This window comes from Durio zibethinus, chromosome 7 (assembly GCF_047325235.1).
Source record: "Durio zibethinus cultivar Kanyao isolate XHJ-2024 chromosome 7, ASM4732523v1, whole genome shotgun sequence".
In the NCBI taxonomy this organism is placed as follows: Eukaryota; Viridiplantae; Streptophyta; class Magnoliopsida; order Malvales; family Malvaceae; genus Durio; species Durio zibethinus.
Genome location: NC_143168.1, coordinates 25,603,876 through 25,624,850, shown reverse-complemented (window position 1 = coordinate 25,624,850; position 20,975 = coordinate 25,603,876). Strand labels below are relative to the sequence as shown.

Here is a 20,975-nt window from a genome sequence, read left to right as displayed (position 1 = left end):
TACACAATACTGAATGAAAATTGTAAAAAGCCAATGATCATGCTGTGACAAGCTGCTAGCATAGCTAGCCATAGTCAAAAAGCCATTATGAGACATGCTTTAAGAAACCAAGTTTGCACGGAAAGAACTATAAATTTGATTGATCATTAGATTCATTCAGATTGTGCTACAGCAGAAACCAATAATTATTGATTACACTCGAATGACTAAAGCAAAGTTCCTTGTAGGATCAGTACAATTAAGGTAACAAACTAATCACTTCTCAGTTTCCATACCAACAATGCAAGTAAGAAAATGCCAGTGTCATACTTGTCGCTTTGTAACATAGCATTGTCCATACAGCCACAAAATTTAACTTAATGTTAATTGGCAAAAGTGCAAAATCCAGCCTCACCATCAAATGAGCAGCCACAACATTCTCCTCTGTTTCCACAATATATGAAGTACACCATTATGCCACAAGATCTCGCCACCTTTGAGCTACAACCAATGAGAAGGAAATTCAAAACAACCTGTGATACCCACTTCTAATCCAAGCCCCAATAGTGCAACTTTGTTATCTGATAAAAGTGGCAACTTCAGATGAAGAATGATCAAGGGATCATTTCGTGAATGAAATAAGTAATGCCTCAAATATTAACCACTAAAAGGATCATAAATAGACTTCCAATCCTAGCTCCACAATTATAAACAGAAAATACCAGTACCAGAAACATGATCTCCATCATACCAGCTCAAGTCAAATCCCCAAAAACCACCAAATTTCATAACAATTTCAAACTAAAAACACCATGATACCAGCTCTAATTCAATTTCAAAGAATGCATGAATGCAGCACGTAAGGCCTCAAATACCATCTTCCTCAAAGCTTAAATCAATAACACCATAACCACAAGCCAGTCCTCAACCAAAATCCTAACCACTCATTTAGCAAAAATGAAACAACCATTCTCCTAATCCAATTTTCACATTCGCAAAGCAATAAAACCCCCAAAACCACAAACCACTTCAAATCAAACCCCCAAAACACTACTTTCCCAACAATTCAACACCAAAAAAAAATCCAAAAATCAAATCCTATTATATCCAGAAGTAGGCCTCAAAGGCTGACTTCCAACAACAGAAGGCAACCCATTTTCCTCCTCTACTTCCACAGAAAAACCAAAATCTTCAGTTCCTCTGAAGGCAGCATGAACACCTACAACAACCACCCCAATAATCAACCCCACTAAAACATTAACACCCACATGAGTCAAAACCAATAAAAGCACGGTAGCGAAACTCAAAACCCCCAAAACAATATTATCATCCACCGTTTTGTTGAAAACAACAACTGGGTTGTCATTAAAGAGGTAAAAAAACCACCAGAATATGAAAGTTATCAAAAAAACGATCATTGAAGTTGGGTGCCAAAGGAGAGTTAAGAAAACGATTGTTAGCATTATGATTACGTAGTTTACGCGGAAGTAGGAAAGGTTTAGCTTTATCCGGGTTTTGGCTTCGGCGGAGGAGATGGGGAGGGAGAAGGAGGAGATGGAGAAGAGTTCTGGCCATGGGCGGCGCGTGCGTTTGGCGCTTGTGGAAGTGGAGGTTGGAGTGGAGTTGATGGTGCCGTAAGTTGTGGTTGTGGGTGACATTTTTTATGGGTCTTTTGCTTGAAGGAAGAATAGTTGGATCTTGAAAGAATTGGGCAAAAGAGGAGAAAGACTGAAAGAGAGAGAAAAGTTCGGATTTTTTTTTTTATTTTTTATGTGTGAGAAAATTTTTTAAAGGAAGAAAAGTGAAAGGTTTTTATTTTCTAATTTATATTTTTTAAAATTTTGATTTATATCTGTTACCAAAAAAAAAAAAGATCTTGCTTTATGGAATTTGTATTCTTTTTCCCCTAAATTCTGACCAGTGTCCTTTTCATTGAAGACATTAGCTTGGAAAAAATTCAAAAAAAAAAAAAAAAACCTGACAAGTGGGAAGAAAATGAAAGAAAAATCCAAATCATTGATAACTAATCAATTTATAAATTTATCATATAGCATTTAAAGGTTAATTGATGGCATAATCTCATTCGGGGCAGGACAAGGTGGAGTGAAGAGGAAAAGGAAAGAAGGATTTGCTTGAACTAAAATTTTGCGGAGTATAAGAAAGTGCAGAATATTCAGTTCACTCACGAAACTAGGATGAATGAATGAATGAAGCATGTAATTCTCATGGAGACTACTAACATAAATTGCTCAAACGTGCTTCTATTTACATTCTCATGATCATAACTTCCTGTTGTGCTGTTTCTACTAACAAACATCCCCTTCAAATGTAATCTTCAACCGAAAAAAGTTCAGCAGGGTGCACTCATCTTCTCAAATCTTGGTGTATCAGCTTAGAAACTAACTAGATTTTTCCTCATCTGCACCATGAAACTTCCTCCCTGCTTCAACAGCTTCCCCGTAAATTTTGCAAACTAATTGAAGAAGGCAATATATATCTTACAGCCAATGCAGAAACAAAACTAGAATTATCTAGTCGCCTATGCACTAGATACAGCAAGAATATAACAGCCTTTATCCACAAAAAATTTAGATGGGCATTGGCATATAGCATTCATATCCTTAATAGTGGAGAATATCAGTATAATCATGAAACATGAAATCAAATGTCAAAATGTTGTGACTCTCATCTATATCACTTGTGTACTTGAAAAACACTCGTTTTTTTATTTTTTTGTCCCCAACAGGTCCTTCACATCTTGCCTATCTATACCTCATCTATTTGGTAATTTCTCTTCTAAAATTTTCATCTTACAAGCATTTTATTATTAGTGAAAAAAAGTGTCCAACATAGTAGAGAACTAAGAAGATGCAAAACCTGAATCAACAAGTCCCGAGTGTGCAAGTGAACCTGCTGCCACAGCTGACAACAATGGAGTGATATCATCCTCAGTTTCAGCATTTAGCTGCAACAAGTAATCATCATAAGCAGTGACAGAGAAACTCAATCAAACAAACTACTAAAAACAGAAATCTCTAAAGAAAACACAAAAATTCTCTAGTCCCTAGAATTATTCTATTTCATATTAAACTATTCTAACATGAAAAGAAAACCCACATTAGCATGACGATCTAATAGAACTTTTACAGCATCATGCTGACCATGACCAGCAGCCCAAACTAAAGGGGTGCCAGCATCACTTTGTGAATCAATCTCAACACCTTTGGCCGGTATAGACTTCAGCAACACAATATTTCCTGCAAGCAAGAAGTAGTAAATCGGAAGTAAGAATCAAAAAGATTGGTTAGGAAAAGAAAATAATTAAGGGAGGTCAAATGGCCCTGGACAATAGCAACTAAAGCAATCATTCTCTAGTAAACTATGCAACAATGAGCTATGGACTATGGACCATAGTAACAGCAACATCATATTGAAATCAGATTAGTGCACTACCACATCAGAATTGAAGAAATAATTAGAAACCACCCCCCATCCTAGGAAAAGGAACAAACAAGCTAAAGAGAACGCACCTATTCCAGCTGCATGATGTAAAGCAGTAGCACCTAAGTCACTGGGTATAGCAGGAATGGCACCATGCTCTAGAAGGTATTTTGCAGTGACAGTATGACCTTGCCAGGCAGCGTGAAGAAGAGGAGTCTCACCTGCATTTTATAAGTAATTCAAGAAGATAACACAAAGAATCTTTAGCACATAAAGAACAGAGTATTAAGAAAATTTTTGAAAATCAAATGCATACCATCTTCATCTTAAGTATTTGCACACTTCAGTCTTGCCCTCTCTTGCTGCAAAATGAAGTGCCCCTCGTTTGTTGGCATCCTTAATATCTGCCACTGTTTTCACCAGTCCCTTCCTCCCCTCATCAAGTTGAGCACCAATCTCTACTCAGACAAATATCAAAAAGTCCAGAAAAACACAAAAGCATTTCAAATTAAACATTTAATTCTTGGAAAAATAAAATAAAGACAAAACACGAATTGCCCTACTCTTGAGAAGATCAAGATTCCCGGTACAAGCAGCATTCAAAAAGTTTTGAACTTTCTGCCTCACTGCAATCAAAATATCAACAAGTTTCCAAAATTTTAAATCTTCAAGCTATTGAATTTTGAGATTCAGAGTACAAAAAACAAAATTTTTCTTTGGCTAAACTATATATAACCCAAAAATTCATAAACTTCCATCTATATTACACACCGACAGAAATAGAAAAATTCCCATTAAAGCATTCAACTCTTTTGGCTCCAAAGAAATCAAATTCCTAACTTAAATGAATCTAAAAACTAAAGATTTAAAAAAAAAAAAAAAAAAACCAATAAAACAATGGAAAACTATATGCATAAATATAAATAGCTGAAGAAAGTGGGAACCTACAAGGGCAGCTGAAGCAACAGGAGCCATGGTTGCTGTTGCATTTGTAAAACCCTAAACAGATTTCTTTTTTTGTGGGTTTGTTCCGAAAGTAGAGAAAGTTACTGACTTGACTTGAAACACTAGGCTCTTCCCTTACTTTCTGTTATGCTAAGAAGAAGTTCTGGGGGTTTTAGGTTTACAACAGAGGAACAAGTTGTGCTAATTATAATGACTGAAAAACAAAGAAGATTGAAAATTTTTCCTCTTTTATCCCTTCAATCTTATTTTTCTTCACAAATTTCTTTATGGTATATTTTTGCTATTATCTATGTTGCAAAATTTTCTTTTTATAATTAATTAAAGTCCAATTTTTTATTTTTGGCATTATTTCTTTAATTTAGAAATAAAAAGTTTAGGTGACAAATTCAGTCTTTTTTGTACATGATTGTAATGGTAGGTATGCATATGCAATTTTTTTGTTTTCCTGCAAATTTTATTCTCAGAAGATTAAACCCAAAATTTATTTAGCCCCATCAGTTTGGCTAGGGGGATGGAATATTGGAATACAAGCTCGGATTATAGAACTGGGTCCAAGAAATCCTTGATGAAACTACTGAAAGCTATGCCCTCATTACAATTGCATTGGAGATGCAAGGAATTGGAAGAGCATACTAGAAATGTTGTTTTCAGGCTGGAAATGTTGCAAAAACCATCAATCATACTGGAAAGTTTGCAAAAAAAAAAAAGGATCTAAAAAGCTGGTATCAATTCAACTGAAAAAACATTAAATGGTAACAATTGAAATGTACATTCCCTCAGTCCAAATTTCAAGGCCAAAAAAGCCAAGTGGTGTTGTTTACATCAGACACTGTGACACAAATTTTGGCTACAAATCATGGTTTGCTCAAAAGAAACCTTAAAGAAAAATCAAATACTCATTGGAAGAATCCGATGGCAGAAACCTCTCTAACCAAACATTTCCCTTAAGGCCAAATGTCAATCTCTCAGATGACTGACCTTATGTTTTAAAAAGAAAAAAAAAAGATACCCAGAAATGCTGCACCATTTTCCTTAATAGGACATTTTTCAGTTTTTTTTTTTTTTTTTGTTTAATCAAAGAAAGAACCTAGACAATGAAGCCAACCTCTCTCTCTCTCGCTTACTCTCTTCTTTTCTGACTCTAGATTTTTTTTCTTTTTTTTTTTTTGTTTTCTCTGCCTCTTTACCAGCCATCTCACACTTCAAGATGACTGCATCAGAGAACATGCCACAGCCTGCGCCCAATGCCTTAGCTTAGTCTTCACTTGCTGAGGATCATCTCCTGGAAAATGGAAATATGTAGCAGCAAAATCAATATTGCAAGATAACAACCAACCTGATTTTGTTGTTAAATAAGATTTTGACCCTTATATTTGTGCAATTTCATAGCCTGTGACCATATATATTTTTTTTCTTTTTATTGGTTTATGTGTTTTTGGCATTGAGAAACTTTACCCGGGCTGCAAATTTTCCAATCTGGCTCACTTCTTGGACTTCCACAAGAAGATGACCTGCAATCAAGTGATGATGTTGAGGATGAACCTCCGCTTTGAGGGGTTGAAACTGGACTAGGAGAAAGCTGACGGTTTACAGCAAAATAAAGGTCTAAAGCTGGCAATGTATTGCATAGTTTTTGACCTTCTTCCTCATTGAATCCGAATCCAAGCTCTATGCACCCTTTAAGTTCATACAGGTCTTCATCAGTCAAGCCGTTAGTTACGATAATCCCATTCTTTCCTCTCCCCTGACGAAGAATCTGGCGGCGCCTTCTTTCCCAAGCTTTGTCCCTGGAGGTCTCACACATTGATAACTGCTTGGATAAACATCTCTTGTTTTTCATCAATGGTGATGGCACCAATGGCATACGTTGCAAGTCTTCTGTTTCTGACTCACATAATGATGTCGATGATGAGGATGATGAAGACGTAATGACCTTTGTGATTTCCTCTCCGTCCTTCACCATTTTCTTCAAAGGGAAGACAAGTTTGTATTGTCCTGACAAATTTTTTATCTATATTTACGGAGAGATACCTTAAAAGCAATAAGCTTCTTCTTCTTTCTTGTTTCTATCAGTGGAACACAAAGAGAAGCTTATTGCCTCTCACCGGCCGCGGCAGCAACTGAAGCTGACGCGGCCAGCAATGGTAAAAATGTGAGGGATGGGGGTGGGGCACTTTTGGATTGAGCTATATATTGCAAATTCGGAGTGTTTGTTTCTGTTAACTTCTTGATTGTTTTGTTTGATGAAAACAACACCAGCCCAACCAGGTTAAGCCAGAAATGATTTGGAGGGCTTTAATGGAGGAACAAGGGGTTGGCATCCATTTGGGGGATTTGGCTTTTAATTCAACCATCCATTTGTAACTGTAAATTGCAATCCCCACAATGTTATATTTGGAGAGTAGCAATACCAATTTTGGAGGGGGAAAAGGGGGAGTCCTGCTATGTCTGTTAGGTAGAGGGATGGCTCAGCTACATTCTAAGATTCTATTTGCTAAAAGAATTGTCCTATACAGTTCATACCGGCTTTTGCGGATGGTTAATAAAACGAGAAACCATTTGAAATAGAGCCAATGGCATGCATCTTCCTTCACATCGCAACACAATTCTGCAAATTTTATTTCCCTGAATCAAAGAAGTTTGCACTTTGCTGTCTGTTGTCTTGTGTAAAGTCACTAGTGGGATTAACAACTTCCATTAATACCAAGAACAGACACTGCAATTTGCCAGGCTCGAATTTACTTATTCGCTGTATTAAGTAAAATTTACTAACAAATCAAGATTCTGATGTCTGCAACATTTTAATATCAGACAATTCAAAAACATTTTGTGCAACTCCTATAACTTGAGATTGAAACATGCCCTTCGGACATTGCAGACCAGACTCCCACCTTTAATTTTATGCATATTTTTATTAGTATAATAATTATTATAATAACTTTATGTTATAAATATATTGTAAGAAATGTAATAAAAGAACTAAGAAATAAAATGAAAGTGAGCGAAGTTTATTTTTCTTTTTTTCTTTTTTCTTACAAAGGAGATCACAGTCTGATATAAAAAAAAGGATTGTAAGTACTGAAATTTTAGATGCCAACTTTTAACTGTAATTGCACGAACAACTGAGCTAAGCTTCAGTTTGATTTTCAATTTAGTGACAGCCTCAACAATCTAAAAGTCTGTAGCAAGTAGAATTTTGAGGAGAACGATGTTAAATTTAGCATTTTGTTTAGAATTTAAAGGGAATTCAAACAATTTAGAACCGATCAAATACCTACAATCACATTTCTCACTCTCCATCATCCATTTCCAACAACCTTTCTCAACAATCATCCTGTTTGGTTGGGACAAGGAACCAAAGAATGGAAAGCAAAAAGAATTGAAACCATAATACAAAAGATAATAAAACCTCCTTCTCTTTCCTGGTTTGCTTCCCTTAATCCAGGCAAGCCCCTGCCAATGTTTGAGTTTCCATGGGAGAGTAAAGATGGCAGGGTAATCCCATCAACTGTAAAAGAAAAAGAACAACAAAAATAGTAGCCAGTTTAGGCGTACAGGAGAACTTAAATTTGTTCTTCTGTCTTGCTTTTGTTTACCTGTACGCCATTGAAAGCTCTTAGTGCTTTCTTGGCATTTCGGACCATGACAAACAGAAACCATATTTTATCTTCTGTTGTTTGGTTTTCTCTCATTTTCAACGTCATTGTTGTATCAAGTCAGCCTTTGGCTGTGGACTGTGGCTCCAAGGGTGGCAAAGATGAAGATGGGAGGACATGGGAGCCAGATACCAAGTACCTCCTTCAATCAAATAGTTCTGTTCAACTCCAAGCTGGATATCAAGACCCTTCACTTCTGTCTACAGTCCCATACATGAATGCCAGAATCCTCCCATCCCCAGCAGCCTACCAGTTTCCTATAAAATCAAAGGAACGGTATCTGGTCAGGTTTCACTTTTATCCTTCAGCTTACCCCAACTTTAATATCAGCAATTCCTATTTCTCAGTGGCTGCTGGAGGGGTCACCCTTTTGAACAATTTTAGTGCTGCAATTACATGTCAAGCCCTTACACAGGCTTATCTTGTTAAAGAGTATTCTTTGGCACCTTCGGATTCTGATGTTTTAAACATTACCTTGACACCTTCTACTAACTACACCAACTCTTTTGCTTTTGTAAACGGGATTGAATTGATTGCCATGCCAAATTTGTTTGGCATGACAAATATGGTGGGATATGATTCATCAAGTGTTGATGTTTCAACAGAGAATTTGCAGATGATGTTCAGACTGAATGTTGGTGGGCAATCTATCTCTCCTAGCAAGGATGCTGGAGGCCTTTTAAGGAGTTGGTATAATGATGATCCTTACCTGTATGGTGCTGCAATGGGAGTCAATCTTGAGGCAAGTAAAAATGTTAGGATCGATTACAAAGATCTGTCAAAATCTTCAGCTCCAGAAGATGTTTACAGGACCGCAAGGGCAATGGGCAGAGATTCTAAGTTGAACCTAAAGTTCAACCTTACATGGTTATTTCAGGTTGATGCCAATTTTACATACATTGTAAGATTACATTTTTGTGAATTCCAACTTGACAAAGTGAACCATAGAGTTTTCAATGTTTACATCAACAATCAATCTGCTCAAGCTGATCCCAGTCCAGCTGATATAATTGCATGGACAGGTGGAAAGGGAGTACCAACATACAAAGATTATGCTATAGTTGTCTCTGATGGGCCAGGTGATGAAATGGTTCAGATAGATGTGACTCCATCAACCGCATCAAAACCAGAATACTATGATTCTCAACTCAATGGAGTTGAGTTATTCAAGTTGAATGATGGGAGCAAGAATTTGGCAGGCAGCAATCCACAACCATCAGCCATGCTTCTTCAAGCAGAGAGTGAGCCTAAAAGGTCTTTCAAGTCCGATAGTGATATAATTAGAGGGGCTACAGGAGGAGCTGCTGCTGCTTTTGTGGTGGTTGCATTATTAGTTGTTGCCTACACAAAGAAGAAGCGATTCCATGGGGTTGAATCGCATACATCTAGCTGGCTACCAAGTTATGGGAACTCCCATACAACGGGAAGCAAATCAGATGGCAAGAACAATAGCAACCATCTTTCCACACTGGCTGAAGGTCTATCTCGCCATTTCTCTATATCAGAAATTAGACGAGCCACAAAGAACTTTGATGAATCTAATGTCATTGGAGTTGGAGGCTTTGGTAAGGTTTATAAAGGAGTTATCGATGGAGGCACCAAAGTGGCTATTAAGCGATCCAATCCATCATCAGAACAAGGAATAAATGAGTTCCAAACTGAAATTGAGATGCTTTCAAAGTTGAGACACAAACATTTGGTTTCTTTGATTGGTTTCTGTGAAGATGGTGGTGAAATGTGCTTGGTCTATGACTACATGGCTCGTGGAACTCTTAGGGAGCACCTTTACAGCAACAAGAAATCTCATCTGTCATGGAAACAAAGGTTGGAAATCTGCATTGGAGCAGCCAGGGGACTTCACTACCTCCACACAGGAGCTAAGTACACCATCATTCACAGGGATGTAAAGACAACAAACATTCTCTTGGATGAAAATTGGGTTGCCAAAGTTTCAGATTTCGGGCTCTCAAAAACTGGTCCTGACATGAATCAAGGCCATGTGAGTACAGTGGTAAAAGGTAGCTTTGGTTACTTGGACCCTGAATATTTCCGACGGCAGCAACTAACTGAAAAATCCGATGTCTACTCATTTGGTGTTGTCCTCTTTGAGGCATTATGTTCTAGACCAGCTCTGAATCCTAGCCTTCCAGAGGAACAAGTTATTCTTGCAGATTGGGCCCGTCATTGTCAAAAGAAAAGAGTTCTTGAAGACATCATTGATCCTCATTTGAAAGGAAAGATAAATCCAGAATGTCTGAAGAAGTTTGCAGATACAGCAGAGAAGTGCTTATCTGATCATGGACTTGAGCGCCCTCACATGGGTGATGTGTTGTGGAATCTTGAGTTTGCTCTCCAATTGCAAGAAACAGCAGATGGTTCGAATCCCGGTTCGAGTTCAACAAGTGATCAAGGCAGTGTCCATTCAACAGATTCTAGTGTCAGAAGCCAAAAAGGATTACATGAAGACAAGCTCAGCCTTGACAATGAGCATGAATTGAATGAGGAAGTTAACAATGAGAGTGCCATCTTCTCTCAACTTGTCAACCCAAAACGGAGGTGAAGGAAAAAAAACATCCTGGAAAACTGATAAGGGCGTCATTGATGACCTGACAGTGATCAAGAAGGGAAGCCATGGATGAGCTCAGGCATTACAAAAAGATCAACATTTTCTTTGGTCTACTTAAGAGGGTGATATGTTTATATTGTTTGTATTTTGTATTATTTTCTTTTTGCATTGCATAATATCAGACAGGCCATATAAATCAAAGTTCCCCCATATTTTACTTAAATTTAGCTGTGTTTTTTCAGTATGAATTTACTATGTTACAAACTTTTGTAGTACTACTATTTTCTTGGATTAATTCTTCAGTCTCATTTTCATCACCAAATGAATTTCAAGAGATACTTTTTTTTGGCAATCTTATTTTGATTCACGAAATTTCTTCACATTATCATAAGAATCTGAAATTCATGTAATTTTTAGATGGTATGAACTATGAACTTTCTTAAAGATATTCTCCAATATTCTCCTTTATGAGTTTATTGCAGCCTTATCCATGAACTTGTTTTGAATCAAACACTATTTTTAAAAATTTTCAGTGATCACGTCACAATGGCAAAAAACAAACCCTCAAACTTTCAGCTTTAGGTATAAATTCATATTCCATTAAAATATAATTTTAATTCAACTTTACATCGATATGTTTGGCATGCTTATTGATTTTTTTAAATGTAATAGTTATATTATATATGTTTATTGTTATACTTCATAAATTCGATATTTAATAAATTAATTCATATAATTATTATTAAAAAATAATGTCAGATAAATTTAGATCTATCATCCCTTACGAAAATTAAAGACTCCATAAAAAAATGTTCTATTTTTTAATTATTATTCTCTTTGTATATTTAATGGGAGTTTGGATTCTATCGCATTAGAAATGCGATGTAATTAAGCTCATCACACCACCATTTAAATTTAAACGTCAATTCCAACTATGTCCATCTAAAATGAATTTCTTTATAATTTTTTTTAATTGTAATTATAATAATTTTTCTTTCAATTATAATTATAATAATTTTTATTATTATTTTCAATCTCATGGACCGCAAATGAACACTTAATCTTATGAAAACAAATTGATCATGCTATTTAAAATACCAAGAACATTGCATCAAAAGGCACCAGTGGTCTAGTGGTAGAATAGTACCCTGCCACGGTACAGACCCGGGTTCGATTCCCGGCTGGTGCAATTCTAGGAGCAATGAGGTTAACTGCGCTCTTGTGGTGGGGGTCCACCACAATCTTCTGATCTATTGATTAGAAATTGCGCTTCTGAGCTTCTTCTTTTTCTTAAATAAAAAAGCCTTTTCTTTTTTTTTATTTTAACTATGACCCGGTTTGTTTTTTTAATAATTATTAATCTTGTCGAACTCAAATCTTTGTATTAATCAAAGAAAATTTGCCATCGCTTGCACATTCCCTTTTGACAATTAACAATCAAGACAACCAACAAAGTGATGGTTGCGTGCCGGTTACTAATAAAACCGATTGCTCAATATATCTACAAACTGAATTTTCTAGTTCGTGTAAACTAATTCATATAACAATTTTTTTTATAAAAAAAGATGGTAATTTAAAATAAAATAAAAAATTTTAGATATTAAAATTTAAATTTTAAATTTATTAAATATATTTTTTTAAAAATAATTATATAATCTAACTAAAATAAGTTTTGTGTTTAATTCATATGACATCTTCATTAGATATTTAGTTATCTTAATATAAATAAAAAAAATTTTCCTCCATTTTCATCTAAACATTCTCATAATTAGGATTAACTTTAGATTTCAATTTCGAAGTTAAGTTTTCAAGTAATTCTTTTGTAAAATGAAAGGGTAGATGGGTTGAAATTTTAAATGAATAAATATATCGAATTATTTGAAGCTTGAAATACATTAGACTCGATTAATTTTTATGTAAGTTATTTTTTTAATTCAAATTAAGATAAATTTGATATTCTTGATTTACTTTTCATCTCTAATTATGATAGTAGTACCCTTGTGTGAATGTAACTCAAAACTATCAATAAATCTTTATATATACAAAATCAAAATAAATTTCTCATTGGAAAATATGTGAATGTCTTAGAGAGGCAGCTTTTATAGATAGGTGAACATGAAACTATTTAAATGTTTAACTTTAACATTCCATTTGGGTAAATCCTTATATGTATACAAATAAGAAAACATGGAAAGAATGCAAATAAAAAATGTCTTCATAGTCAAGTTAATGTATAGTTGTAAGCCTAGAGAACAGCTCATATGGCATTATTGGTGCATATGTCAACATATACAGGCAATGTCTTGATCAAATAAAAAAAAAAAAAAAAAGGGATTTTGAGATGATTTGCCCACAGGATAATGTTTGTCATGTGAAATGACTTTGGAGGAGTTTGTCCACTTAGTATTGATGGATTATTAAAGAAATTAAAAAAAAAAAGAAGAATATGATATGAAAATGTTTCTCAAGGAAGTCAATTGCAGTTAAAAGCGTGTTTCTTCCAAGTGGTTTTAATATGGGAGGTGATGGAATTCTTGAATTAAAAAAAAAAAAAAGTAGGCTTATCATCACCTCTTTGTCTTAGTGGGGATATCATTAGAGGATGCATAGGCTTCCAAATAAATGAAATTTAATTGGAGAAATATGATGTCAATCCACAGAAACATTTGACAATTCCAGGAATTGATGGGGTCACCAAATGGGGTAGATGTCTGTCACGTCCCATTTTTTTTTTCCTTCTTTTCATGCTGTAATTATAATATTCAATATTTTATGATAAAAAATCCCATCAATTTTGTTGAAAGAATTTTTTTTTATAAATAAAAATTCCGAAATTCCATCTTTAAATAATCTCTGTTCACACTCTATACCTTGTGCTAAAAGCTGAAAATCTTAGTGTTTTTTTTTTTATACACCATAAAAATTATTAAACTTAAAATTTATCTCAATTTATTTTTATAATTATTTTAAAAAAATGGTATATGAAGAAAACTTTTTATCCAATCATAAGTTACCACATGTCTAGAGAAATTTTTTTAATTAAAAAATTTTCAAATGACAAATCATTTATTGTCATGTAAAATAATGATATCATTAATTAATTTTTTTATTAATTAAATATGTCATTTAATAATCGAAGATAAATATATTTAATTTGACCAATCAAAATATATCTATGAATCATCCAATATACCTATAATTAAATTAATATAATTTAGAAATAAATATAAATTTTGGCCAATTAAATTTTAAAGATTTATGAGTCATCCAATCAAATTTCACCCATAAATCATCATTTTTTTTATCTCTAATTAAATTAAAATTATTTAGAGAAAAAAAATTAAAGAGATTAAATTCTTTTGAACTGTCTCACCCAGCGCTACCTGTCATTATAAAAAGAGAGCTCATCTAACCCATTTGACACTAGTTTTTTGGGGAGAAAAAAAGCCAGAGCTCTCACAGCTCCAAGAATCCTTAGAAGGGAACTAAGTCCCTCGACAAAAACCAAGAACAAAGAATCTCTAAATGCGAATCAAATCCCTAGATAGGAACTAAAATCCAAGAATCCCTGAATTGGGAGCAAATTCTAAGATCTCAAGGAAACACCAAAACCTTAAGTCCAAACTTATTCAATTAAAGAACAAGTCATTAAGACACTTGAAGCGAAATCTATACCTCTTCAATTTAAGAATAAATCATCAAAGACTTTTGAAGCAAAATCCATATTTCTTCAATTTAAGAATAAGTTATTAAGACCTTTGATACGAAGTCCATACTTTTCCTATTCAAGAACAAATCACCGAAGATCCTTCAAGCAAAGTTCATATTTTTTCAATTCAAGAACAAGTTATCCAGACCTTGAAATAAAGTCCATACTTCTTTAATTCAAGATCAAATCATCAAAATTTAAAGCGAAATCCAAATCTCTTCAACTCAGAATCAAGTTATCAAGATCTTTAAAGTAGAGACTAAATTTATTTAATGCAAGATCAAATAAAAAAACTCTTAAAACTAATTCTTGTCAAATAAGAGAATTAAAAGATTTTATGAATTTTTACTGAAAAAAAAGAAATAAAGGCTTTTTCTTTGTAATAAGAATTTTTAGAAATTGTACTTTACGAATCAAATAAATAAAATTATTATTTGTTTTTAATTTTTTTTATCATATTTTTGACTCGAAATTTATGTACAAATACAATAGATTTAAAATTCAAATATTAACACCTATAACATCTTCTTCTATCTTAGACTACAACCTCTTATCTACCAAAAAAATGATTTTTCATCACTTTTTCTATAGTGCATTTTTCTTATAAATATTTAAATTCAAGGCAATAATCACTCAAACTATCTGTATTTGTTGCTGGCTGTTGTCATTCATGATTTCAGAATCCTTATCAATTTCATGACCACTTGCACAAGAGAGTTGTGCCATATCTTCAAACTTGAATCTTACCATGGAATTTATGCTTTTATATTATTTTATATAAAGGATTCACACCTTAATTATTTGAAAAGAGAAGCATATATATTCGGATATTAAAATTTATATTTGTTACATGCATATTTATTGTTCAAAAGATCCTTAGATACTATTAAAGATAAAGCATGTATAAAAAGAAAAAAAAAAAAGGAAAGAAAAGGAAAGGGGAAAATATAATTAAAGTAGCATATGAAACAAATAATAAACAAATAAAGATTAGTGTGCTTGATCACTGCCCATAAAACTCAATCCACATCTATGTATTAATTATATATAATGCTAATCTTAATGATCCTCAAGATCATTATGATATACCTGATTTTGCACCCATTCATGGGTGTGGCATTTTGGAAGTGCAATTGTCAACATCAAAAAAGCTTTACCATTTATTTATATGATAATTAAGTTTAGTCTTATTTTATTTATGCCTGTTTTATTCTTAAACAAATGGGTAATTTTGTTTCTGAATTTTCTTGAGAATATGGTAATTAAGTTTAGTCTGAATTTAACTTTTTTTTTTATAATAAAGAAAAAGAATGAAAAAAAAAATGGTGGCCAAAAATTTTATTTTCTTTCATTTCTATTCCCTCCTCCTATCAAATTGCTGTGTAAAAAACTCAATGCTAGAATTTTAATGCAATGATTCTTGACTGTCTCCCTTCGTATACCATCAGTGAAGTATTTTTCACCTTTTATCTATCTTTTATCTTTGATATCTTAATTATAGGTTTTCTCTTGTTGACAGTGATTTTTTTTTCTTAATTATTGCAAGAAAGTTTAGATGACATGAAATTATGGTATTTTAGAGTAAAAACATATCATAAATTTTAACCAAAATTTATATTAAACTTACATATTGATAATAAAAAATATTATTGACAACGATAATTAAATATTAAATTTACAAACGAAAATTTTAATTTTTATCAGCTCAATCAATACCAATTATGTGAAAATTCAAGTGACAACTTTTAAAATTTAGAACTTGACAAATAGTGGTTTTTGAGTGGTAGCTTGGATACTCCAAATCTTACATCTCAACCAAGCTATCTAGAATGTTTGATACTTTAATCCAATAAAACAAATAAAAATGAAAAAGTTTATATCTATTAGTAATAAAGAATCAATGATTCATGATTCATGATAAAGTAGGCATATGATCCAGCCCTTTAGTCACAAAACTAAAACCGGCCATGAAAATCTCTATTCACAAAGTTGGTAGCTATAGGGTTTGTTAATTTCCCCTTTAAAATAATGATCAGACAACTCACAATCATTATCAACTCATGAAACTATTGTGCCTTTGTTCCACCATTGACTTCTAGTGCTACAATTGCATCATCAACTGTTTATCAAACATAGCACTGTTATTATTTTCTTATTTTCTAATTAAATTTTAGCCAAGCCAATGGAAAAAAGATGATTGTAAAAATAGTTAAATTGCATGTAGGCAGAAAATTGGCTTTTCCAATGGTATTTTGATCCAAATTTCAAGGGTTTATTTTAGCTGAATAATTTCAAGAGAATTTCAAATTGGACCACAAGAAGTTATGATTAACGAATTATTATAAAATTGTGAACCTATGTAGAATTTTTATTTTTTGAAAATGGTCCAAAGAATTAAAATTCGTTTCTAACACATTGGAAAAAATGTGTCAATTAAATAAATATATGTATTTTCTTTACCTCAAATTGTTTGGATAATATTAATTTTTACAAAATTAAAATTTTTTTTTATTTTAATGTATTTAATATTAAATTAAAAATATTTTTATAAAATTAAAATTTTATAATTTTTAATGTCAAAAAATAACAATAAAATCATAAAAACTAATTTTAAAAATATAAAAAAATAAAAATTATATATGTTAAAAAACATAATTTTGAGATATTTAAAAAAAAAAGACCAAAAACAAAAGATAGAGAAAGTAATATTTAGCTGTTGAATGTTAAATGCAAAATGTAAATAAAAGTGAATATATTATTAAAAAAATTGTTATTTATTTATTGTTAATAAAATTTTTAAATTTTATATGCGTGATTAATAAATTAATACATATTTTTGAAGGTATATTAAAAATATATATATATATATATGTTTTAATTTTGTTTGTAACATTAAAAAAATAAAATAAAATGAAGTTAAATATATAATTTCAAATAAATCCAAAAAAATGACAAAGAGAATCTCTGTCAGTCAAGCAGGTCTTCGTAGTGGATCCCACATTAGGCACTAGCGGACAACAAAAGCCTTCCTAGTCAACATTCTTGAGAGACGTGGAAGAATCTCGGCCGTCCGTGGTCCACCAGCTATGATGCCTCTCCACTTCAGAGTGGACTTATGGACCCGACTTTTGTCCGGCAATTTTTTTTTTTGTTTTTTAAATTTGATAGGCAAAAAATAAATAAATTCTACAATTAATTTTATTATTATACAATTACAACAAAAAAATTAAATATTTTCATTTTTAAATTTATTATTTTGGATTTTGTTAATAAAAATTTAGTTAAAAAAGTGAGAAAAAAAATAAAAAAGGGTCATTATTGGGACCTACAACAGATCTTTGACAGAGACTTGTGTTCTTTTACTTTCTTTCTGTTTTGCGTCTTCAATGAACAGAACACACTTTGTTTTTTCTTTTTTTTTTCTTTAATGGTATTTTGATTTTTAGTTAAATAAAAAAGAGGGGCTTTGTTTTCTTTTGGGTGATGTTAGCAAGTCCCAGAAACAAAGCAAAAGTCTCCTTTCACGCCTTTCAATTAATGGGATAAAATCTAGGACTTTCTCTCTTTCTCGTTCTCTCTATGTTCAAATTTTATCAAGGTTTTGTTCTTTGATCTTTTTTAAAGTTGTTGTTTGTTCACTTTAACTTTTTGTTTCATTTCATACTCTTTTTTTTTTTTTTACCATTGAAAATGGCCAATTTTTCATGTTTTTTGTCTTTAATTTCAATCTTCTCTTCTTTTGTTTCAAAAGTTTTCGATTTTGATTAATACTCAATTTCAAAGCCTTAGTTTTGATTCAAGTTTTGGTGTTTTCATCATTTAAATTTTGGTCTCTCCTAGTTATAGTTTTTGGCAAAGCGTTAGTCTTTAATTTTGGGTATTAATGGCCTTGAGTAAAGGTCTGATTTTTGGGGTTTAAAGAGTTACTTATAAATTTTGTTGTCATTGAAATGTTTTGTTCATCTGGTTTTCAAGGTTTTTAGGAATTTGGGTTTTGTTCTTCTGAGGTTTAAGCGAGCATGGAGGAGGTTGAACAAGCTAACAAGGTAGCTATTGAGAGCTGTCATAGAGTTCTTAGTCTCTTGTCTTCACCAAAGGATCAAGTTCAGTATAGCAACTTAATGATGGAAACTGGGGAAGCTGTGTTTAAGTTCAAAAAAGTTGTGTCTCTTCTCAGCAATGACTTAAGTCAAGCAAGAGTAAGAAAGTTGAAGACGTTTAGATCAACTTTGCCTGAAAAAATCTTCCTAGAAAGTCCCAATTGCAGAACAGTTTTATCACCAAAACCCCTTCAAATATACCCTTCTAATCCGTTTGACAAACCACCCTTTGAAGTTCATGCTAGAGCTAGAAATCAGTTGCAGCTGACACCAAAGGTGTTCTTTGATCAGAACCCTTCGTTTGAAATGAATTCATCACTTAAGCCTTCCATCCAAACTTCCCAAGTTAAGTCATCACAAGACTTCCACTTTGTTCACCATCATCAGCAACAGATGCAAAGGCTGCAATTTCAGCAACAACAAATGAAATATCCTGCCGATATGGTATTTTCTAAGAGTAATAGTACTGGTATAAACCTTAAGTTTGATGGATATAGTTGTACACCAACCATGTCATCAAACAGATCATTTGTCTCGTCTTTGAGCATGGATGGTAGTGTTGCTAACTTGGATGGGAATTCCTTCCATTTAATTGGCATGCCACACCATTTTGATCAAATCTCGCATCAATCAAGGAGGAGGTGTTCAGGTAGGGGAGAAGATGGCAGCATGAAATGTGGTACTACTGGTAAATGCCATTGTTCAAAGAGGAGGTTAGAATTTGATCTCTAGTTCATGTTTTAAAGTTGGTGTTATTGTTAACTCTAAAATTACTTACCATTTCTGTTTGTTGTTTATAGGAAACTGAGGATTAAGAGGTCTATTAAAGTGCCTGCTATTAGTAACAAAGTTGCAGATATTCCTCCTGATGAATATTCATGGAGGAAATATGGGCAAAAGCCGATTAAGGGTTCTCCACACCCTAGGTAACCCCCTAACCCCTCAAAATTTTTTTTATCATTTGATGTCATACCAGTTGTCTAGTTTCAGTATTTGATTATCATTCATTGAAGCTTGTAGAAAGACATGATTCTCATTCTGTTAATACAAAGCTTTTGCGTTTATCCAGCCGATTACACAACCTAATGTTCTTATTGCAAGCTTAGTGTTAGATTTGCTGAAACCATTCAATTAACAGAGAAGCTTTTATCATGCAGGGGATACTATAAGTGTAGCAGTGTGAGAGGTTGCCCAGCAAGGAAGCATGTCGAGAGAAGCCTGGAGGACCCTTCAATGCTGCTTGTCACCTATGAAGGCGAGCATAATCATTCAAGGTTGCTCTCAACACAGTCTGCCCATACTTGAAAATGCATTCTTTTACTTTAAAAGCCCAACCTCCGATGGTTGGTTTTTAGATGTGCATAGCAATTGTACATAATAATATGGCGTTTCAACCACAGAACTAGATCAACAAGGTTCTTATATAGAACAGCAATTGTGAACTTTTTAACTTTGAATTTATGTGTAACCTATGTCTCTTCTTCTTCTTTTTTTCCTTTTTTTTTTTTTCTCAATTTGTTAGCTTTGATTGTATGTATGCTTGCTTGACAATCTGTAAAAGAAAACTACAATTTTAACTGAAATCATGTAACTTGAGCAGTGCCAAAAAAAAAAAAAAAAACTATGCTGCTGTGAACTGATTTGCTAATAATTTTGAGTTACATTTATTAATTTTTTTCTAAAAGTGAGAACTTGGGAACCCTTTCCTTCTATCATCATTGATCTAATTACTACAAAAATTTTATATTTTTATAATTTACTCAGTTCTTTGTTTATCTTTTTTGATCTTCAAATGTTCCCAGCAAATGGTAGTTCATTGGACTTAGTGCTAACACTCTTGTCTCTAATTTGGTTGGTAACAAGAGAGTTTAAAATTGAAGGGAAAGAAAACAGATAAGGTAAAAGTAAATCGGGAATCTAGCAATATATCTCTAATTTTGGTTGGTAAGAAAAGAGTTTAAATGTAGGAAAAAATTTAAAATTTAAGTTAGTTGATTCTTACTATCACTTATAAGAAGCGGCTTCTCATAAGTTAGAGATTTAAATTTCAATATTTATAATTTTTTTTAATTTCAAAATTATGACTCTTTTTGTATTGAAAAATTTAAGGGAAAGAAAAACAATAAATTAAAAGTAAAAGTGAAATAGGATTCCAATTTCCACCTCTAGCTTTGGAGGCTACTAGGAATTATAACAAGGAAAATGAAAAAAAAAAAATCTTGTTGAACTAATTTTCCAATTTACATTTCTCCTTTCTAACCAGTAACCATATGCAAAGGGGGCCATAGAGATTAAGTCAAGCCCACAGTGTAGCTGCTACATGGTGAAAGTGTCACGGGCCGGACACCAATGCAGTAAGTCTAGCTTATTGGGACTGAACACACGCACCTCCGTATCACGTGACAGCTCTCCTGGCCAAGCCTATGACGCCCTTGTCAGGGGGTCTCACACCAGTCACCACAATGCGAGGTCCAGCCTTGCGCATTGTCTCGAGCTCACATGAATGCCAATAGGACGTGGAGTGTATTTCCCGGACTCCACCCCCATATTTCCTAGTC

The 20,975-nt window shown here is 33.0% G+C and overlaps 2 protein-coding genes, 2 non-coding genes and 2 pseudogenes across 7 annotated transcripts; 4 read left to right on the top strand and 2 right to left on the bottom strand.

The window, feature by feature from the left end:
• Window positions 1–165: 165 nt before the first annotated feature.
• Window positions 166–4,642, bottom strand: LOC111277567 (PRA1 family protein E pseudogene; annotated as a pseudogene). Of its 2 annotated transcripts, XR_016343700.1 has the most exons (7): window positions 4,369–4,642; window positions 3,984–4,046; window positions 3,737–3,878; window positions 3,510–3,641; window positions 3,097–3,236; window positions 2,857–2,944; window positions 166–2,419 (listed from the first exon to the last, which is right to left on the bottom strand). The product of XR_016343700.1 is annotated as a PRA1 family protein E pseudogene, transcript variant X1 (transcript). The 2 variants fall into 2 exon arrangements; XR_016343701.1 differs by lacking the exon at window positions 3,984–4,046 and having other exon boundaries at window positions 166–2,944.
• A 795-nt stretch (window positions 4,643–5,437) lies between these two features.
• LOC111277887 (uncharacterized) lies at window positions 5,438–6,652 on the bottom strand. Its single transcript, XM_022864317.2, has 2 exons — window positions 5,842–6,652; window positions 5,438–5,668 (listed from the first exon to the last, which is right to left on the bottom strand). Exons 1-2 carry the CDS (start codon window positions 6,347–6,349, stop codon window positions 5,589–5,591), a joined length of 588 nt encoding a protein of 195 aa, XP_022720052.2. The 5' UTR covers window positions 6,350–6,652; the 3' UTR covers window positions 5,438–5,588.
• A 988-nt stretch (window positions 6,653–7,640) lies between these two features.
• LOC111277886 (receptor-like protein kinase ANXUR1 pseudogene) lies at window positions 7,641–10,894 on the top strand (annotated as a pseudogene). Its single transcript, XR_016343835.1, has one exon. The product of XR_016343835.1 is annotated as a receptor-like protein kinase ANXUR1 pseudogene (transcript).
• An 832-nt stretch (window positions 10,895–11,726) lies between these two features.
• TRNAG-GCC (transfer RNA glycine (anticodon GCC)) lies at window positions 11,727–11,797 on the top strand. Its single transcript has one exon. It is a non-coding gene; the product is annotated as a tRNA-Gly (tRNA).
• Window positions 11,798–11,804: 7 nt separating this feature from the next.
• LOC149518242 (small nucleolar RNA snoR114) lies at window positions 11,805–11,888 on the top strand. Its single transcript, XR_016343852.1, has one exon. It is a non-coding gene; the product is annotated as a small nucleolar RNA snoR114 (small nucleolar RNA).
• A 5,907-nt stretch (window positions 11,889–17,795) lies between these two features.
• LOC111277885 (putative WRKY transcription factor 74) lies at window positions 17,796–19,904 on the top strand. The gene is made up of 3 exons (XM_022864314.2): window positions 17,796–19,130; window positions 19,218–19,343; window positions 19,575–19,904. The coding sequence occupies exons 1-3, from the start codon at window positions 18,337–18,339 to the stop codon at window positions 19,720–19,722; spliced, it is 1,068 nt and encodes a 355-aa protein (XP_022720049.2). The 5' UTR covers window positions 17,796–18,336; the 3' UTR covers window positions 19,723–19,904.
• Window positions 19,905–20,975: the final 1,071 nt, after the last annotated feature.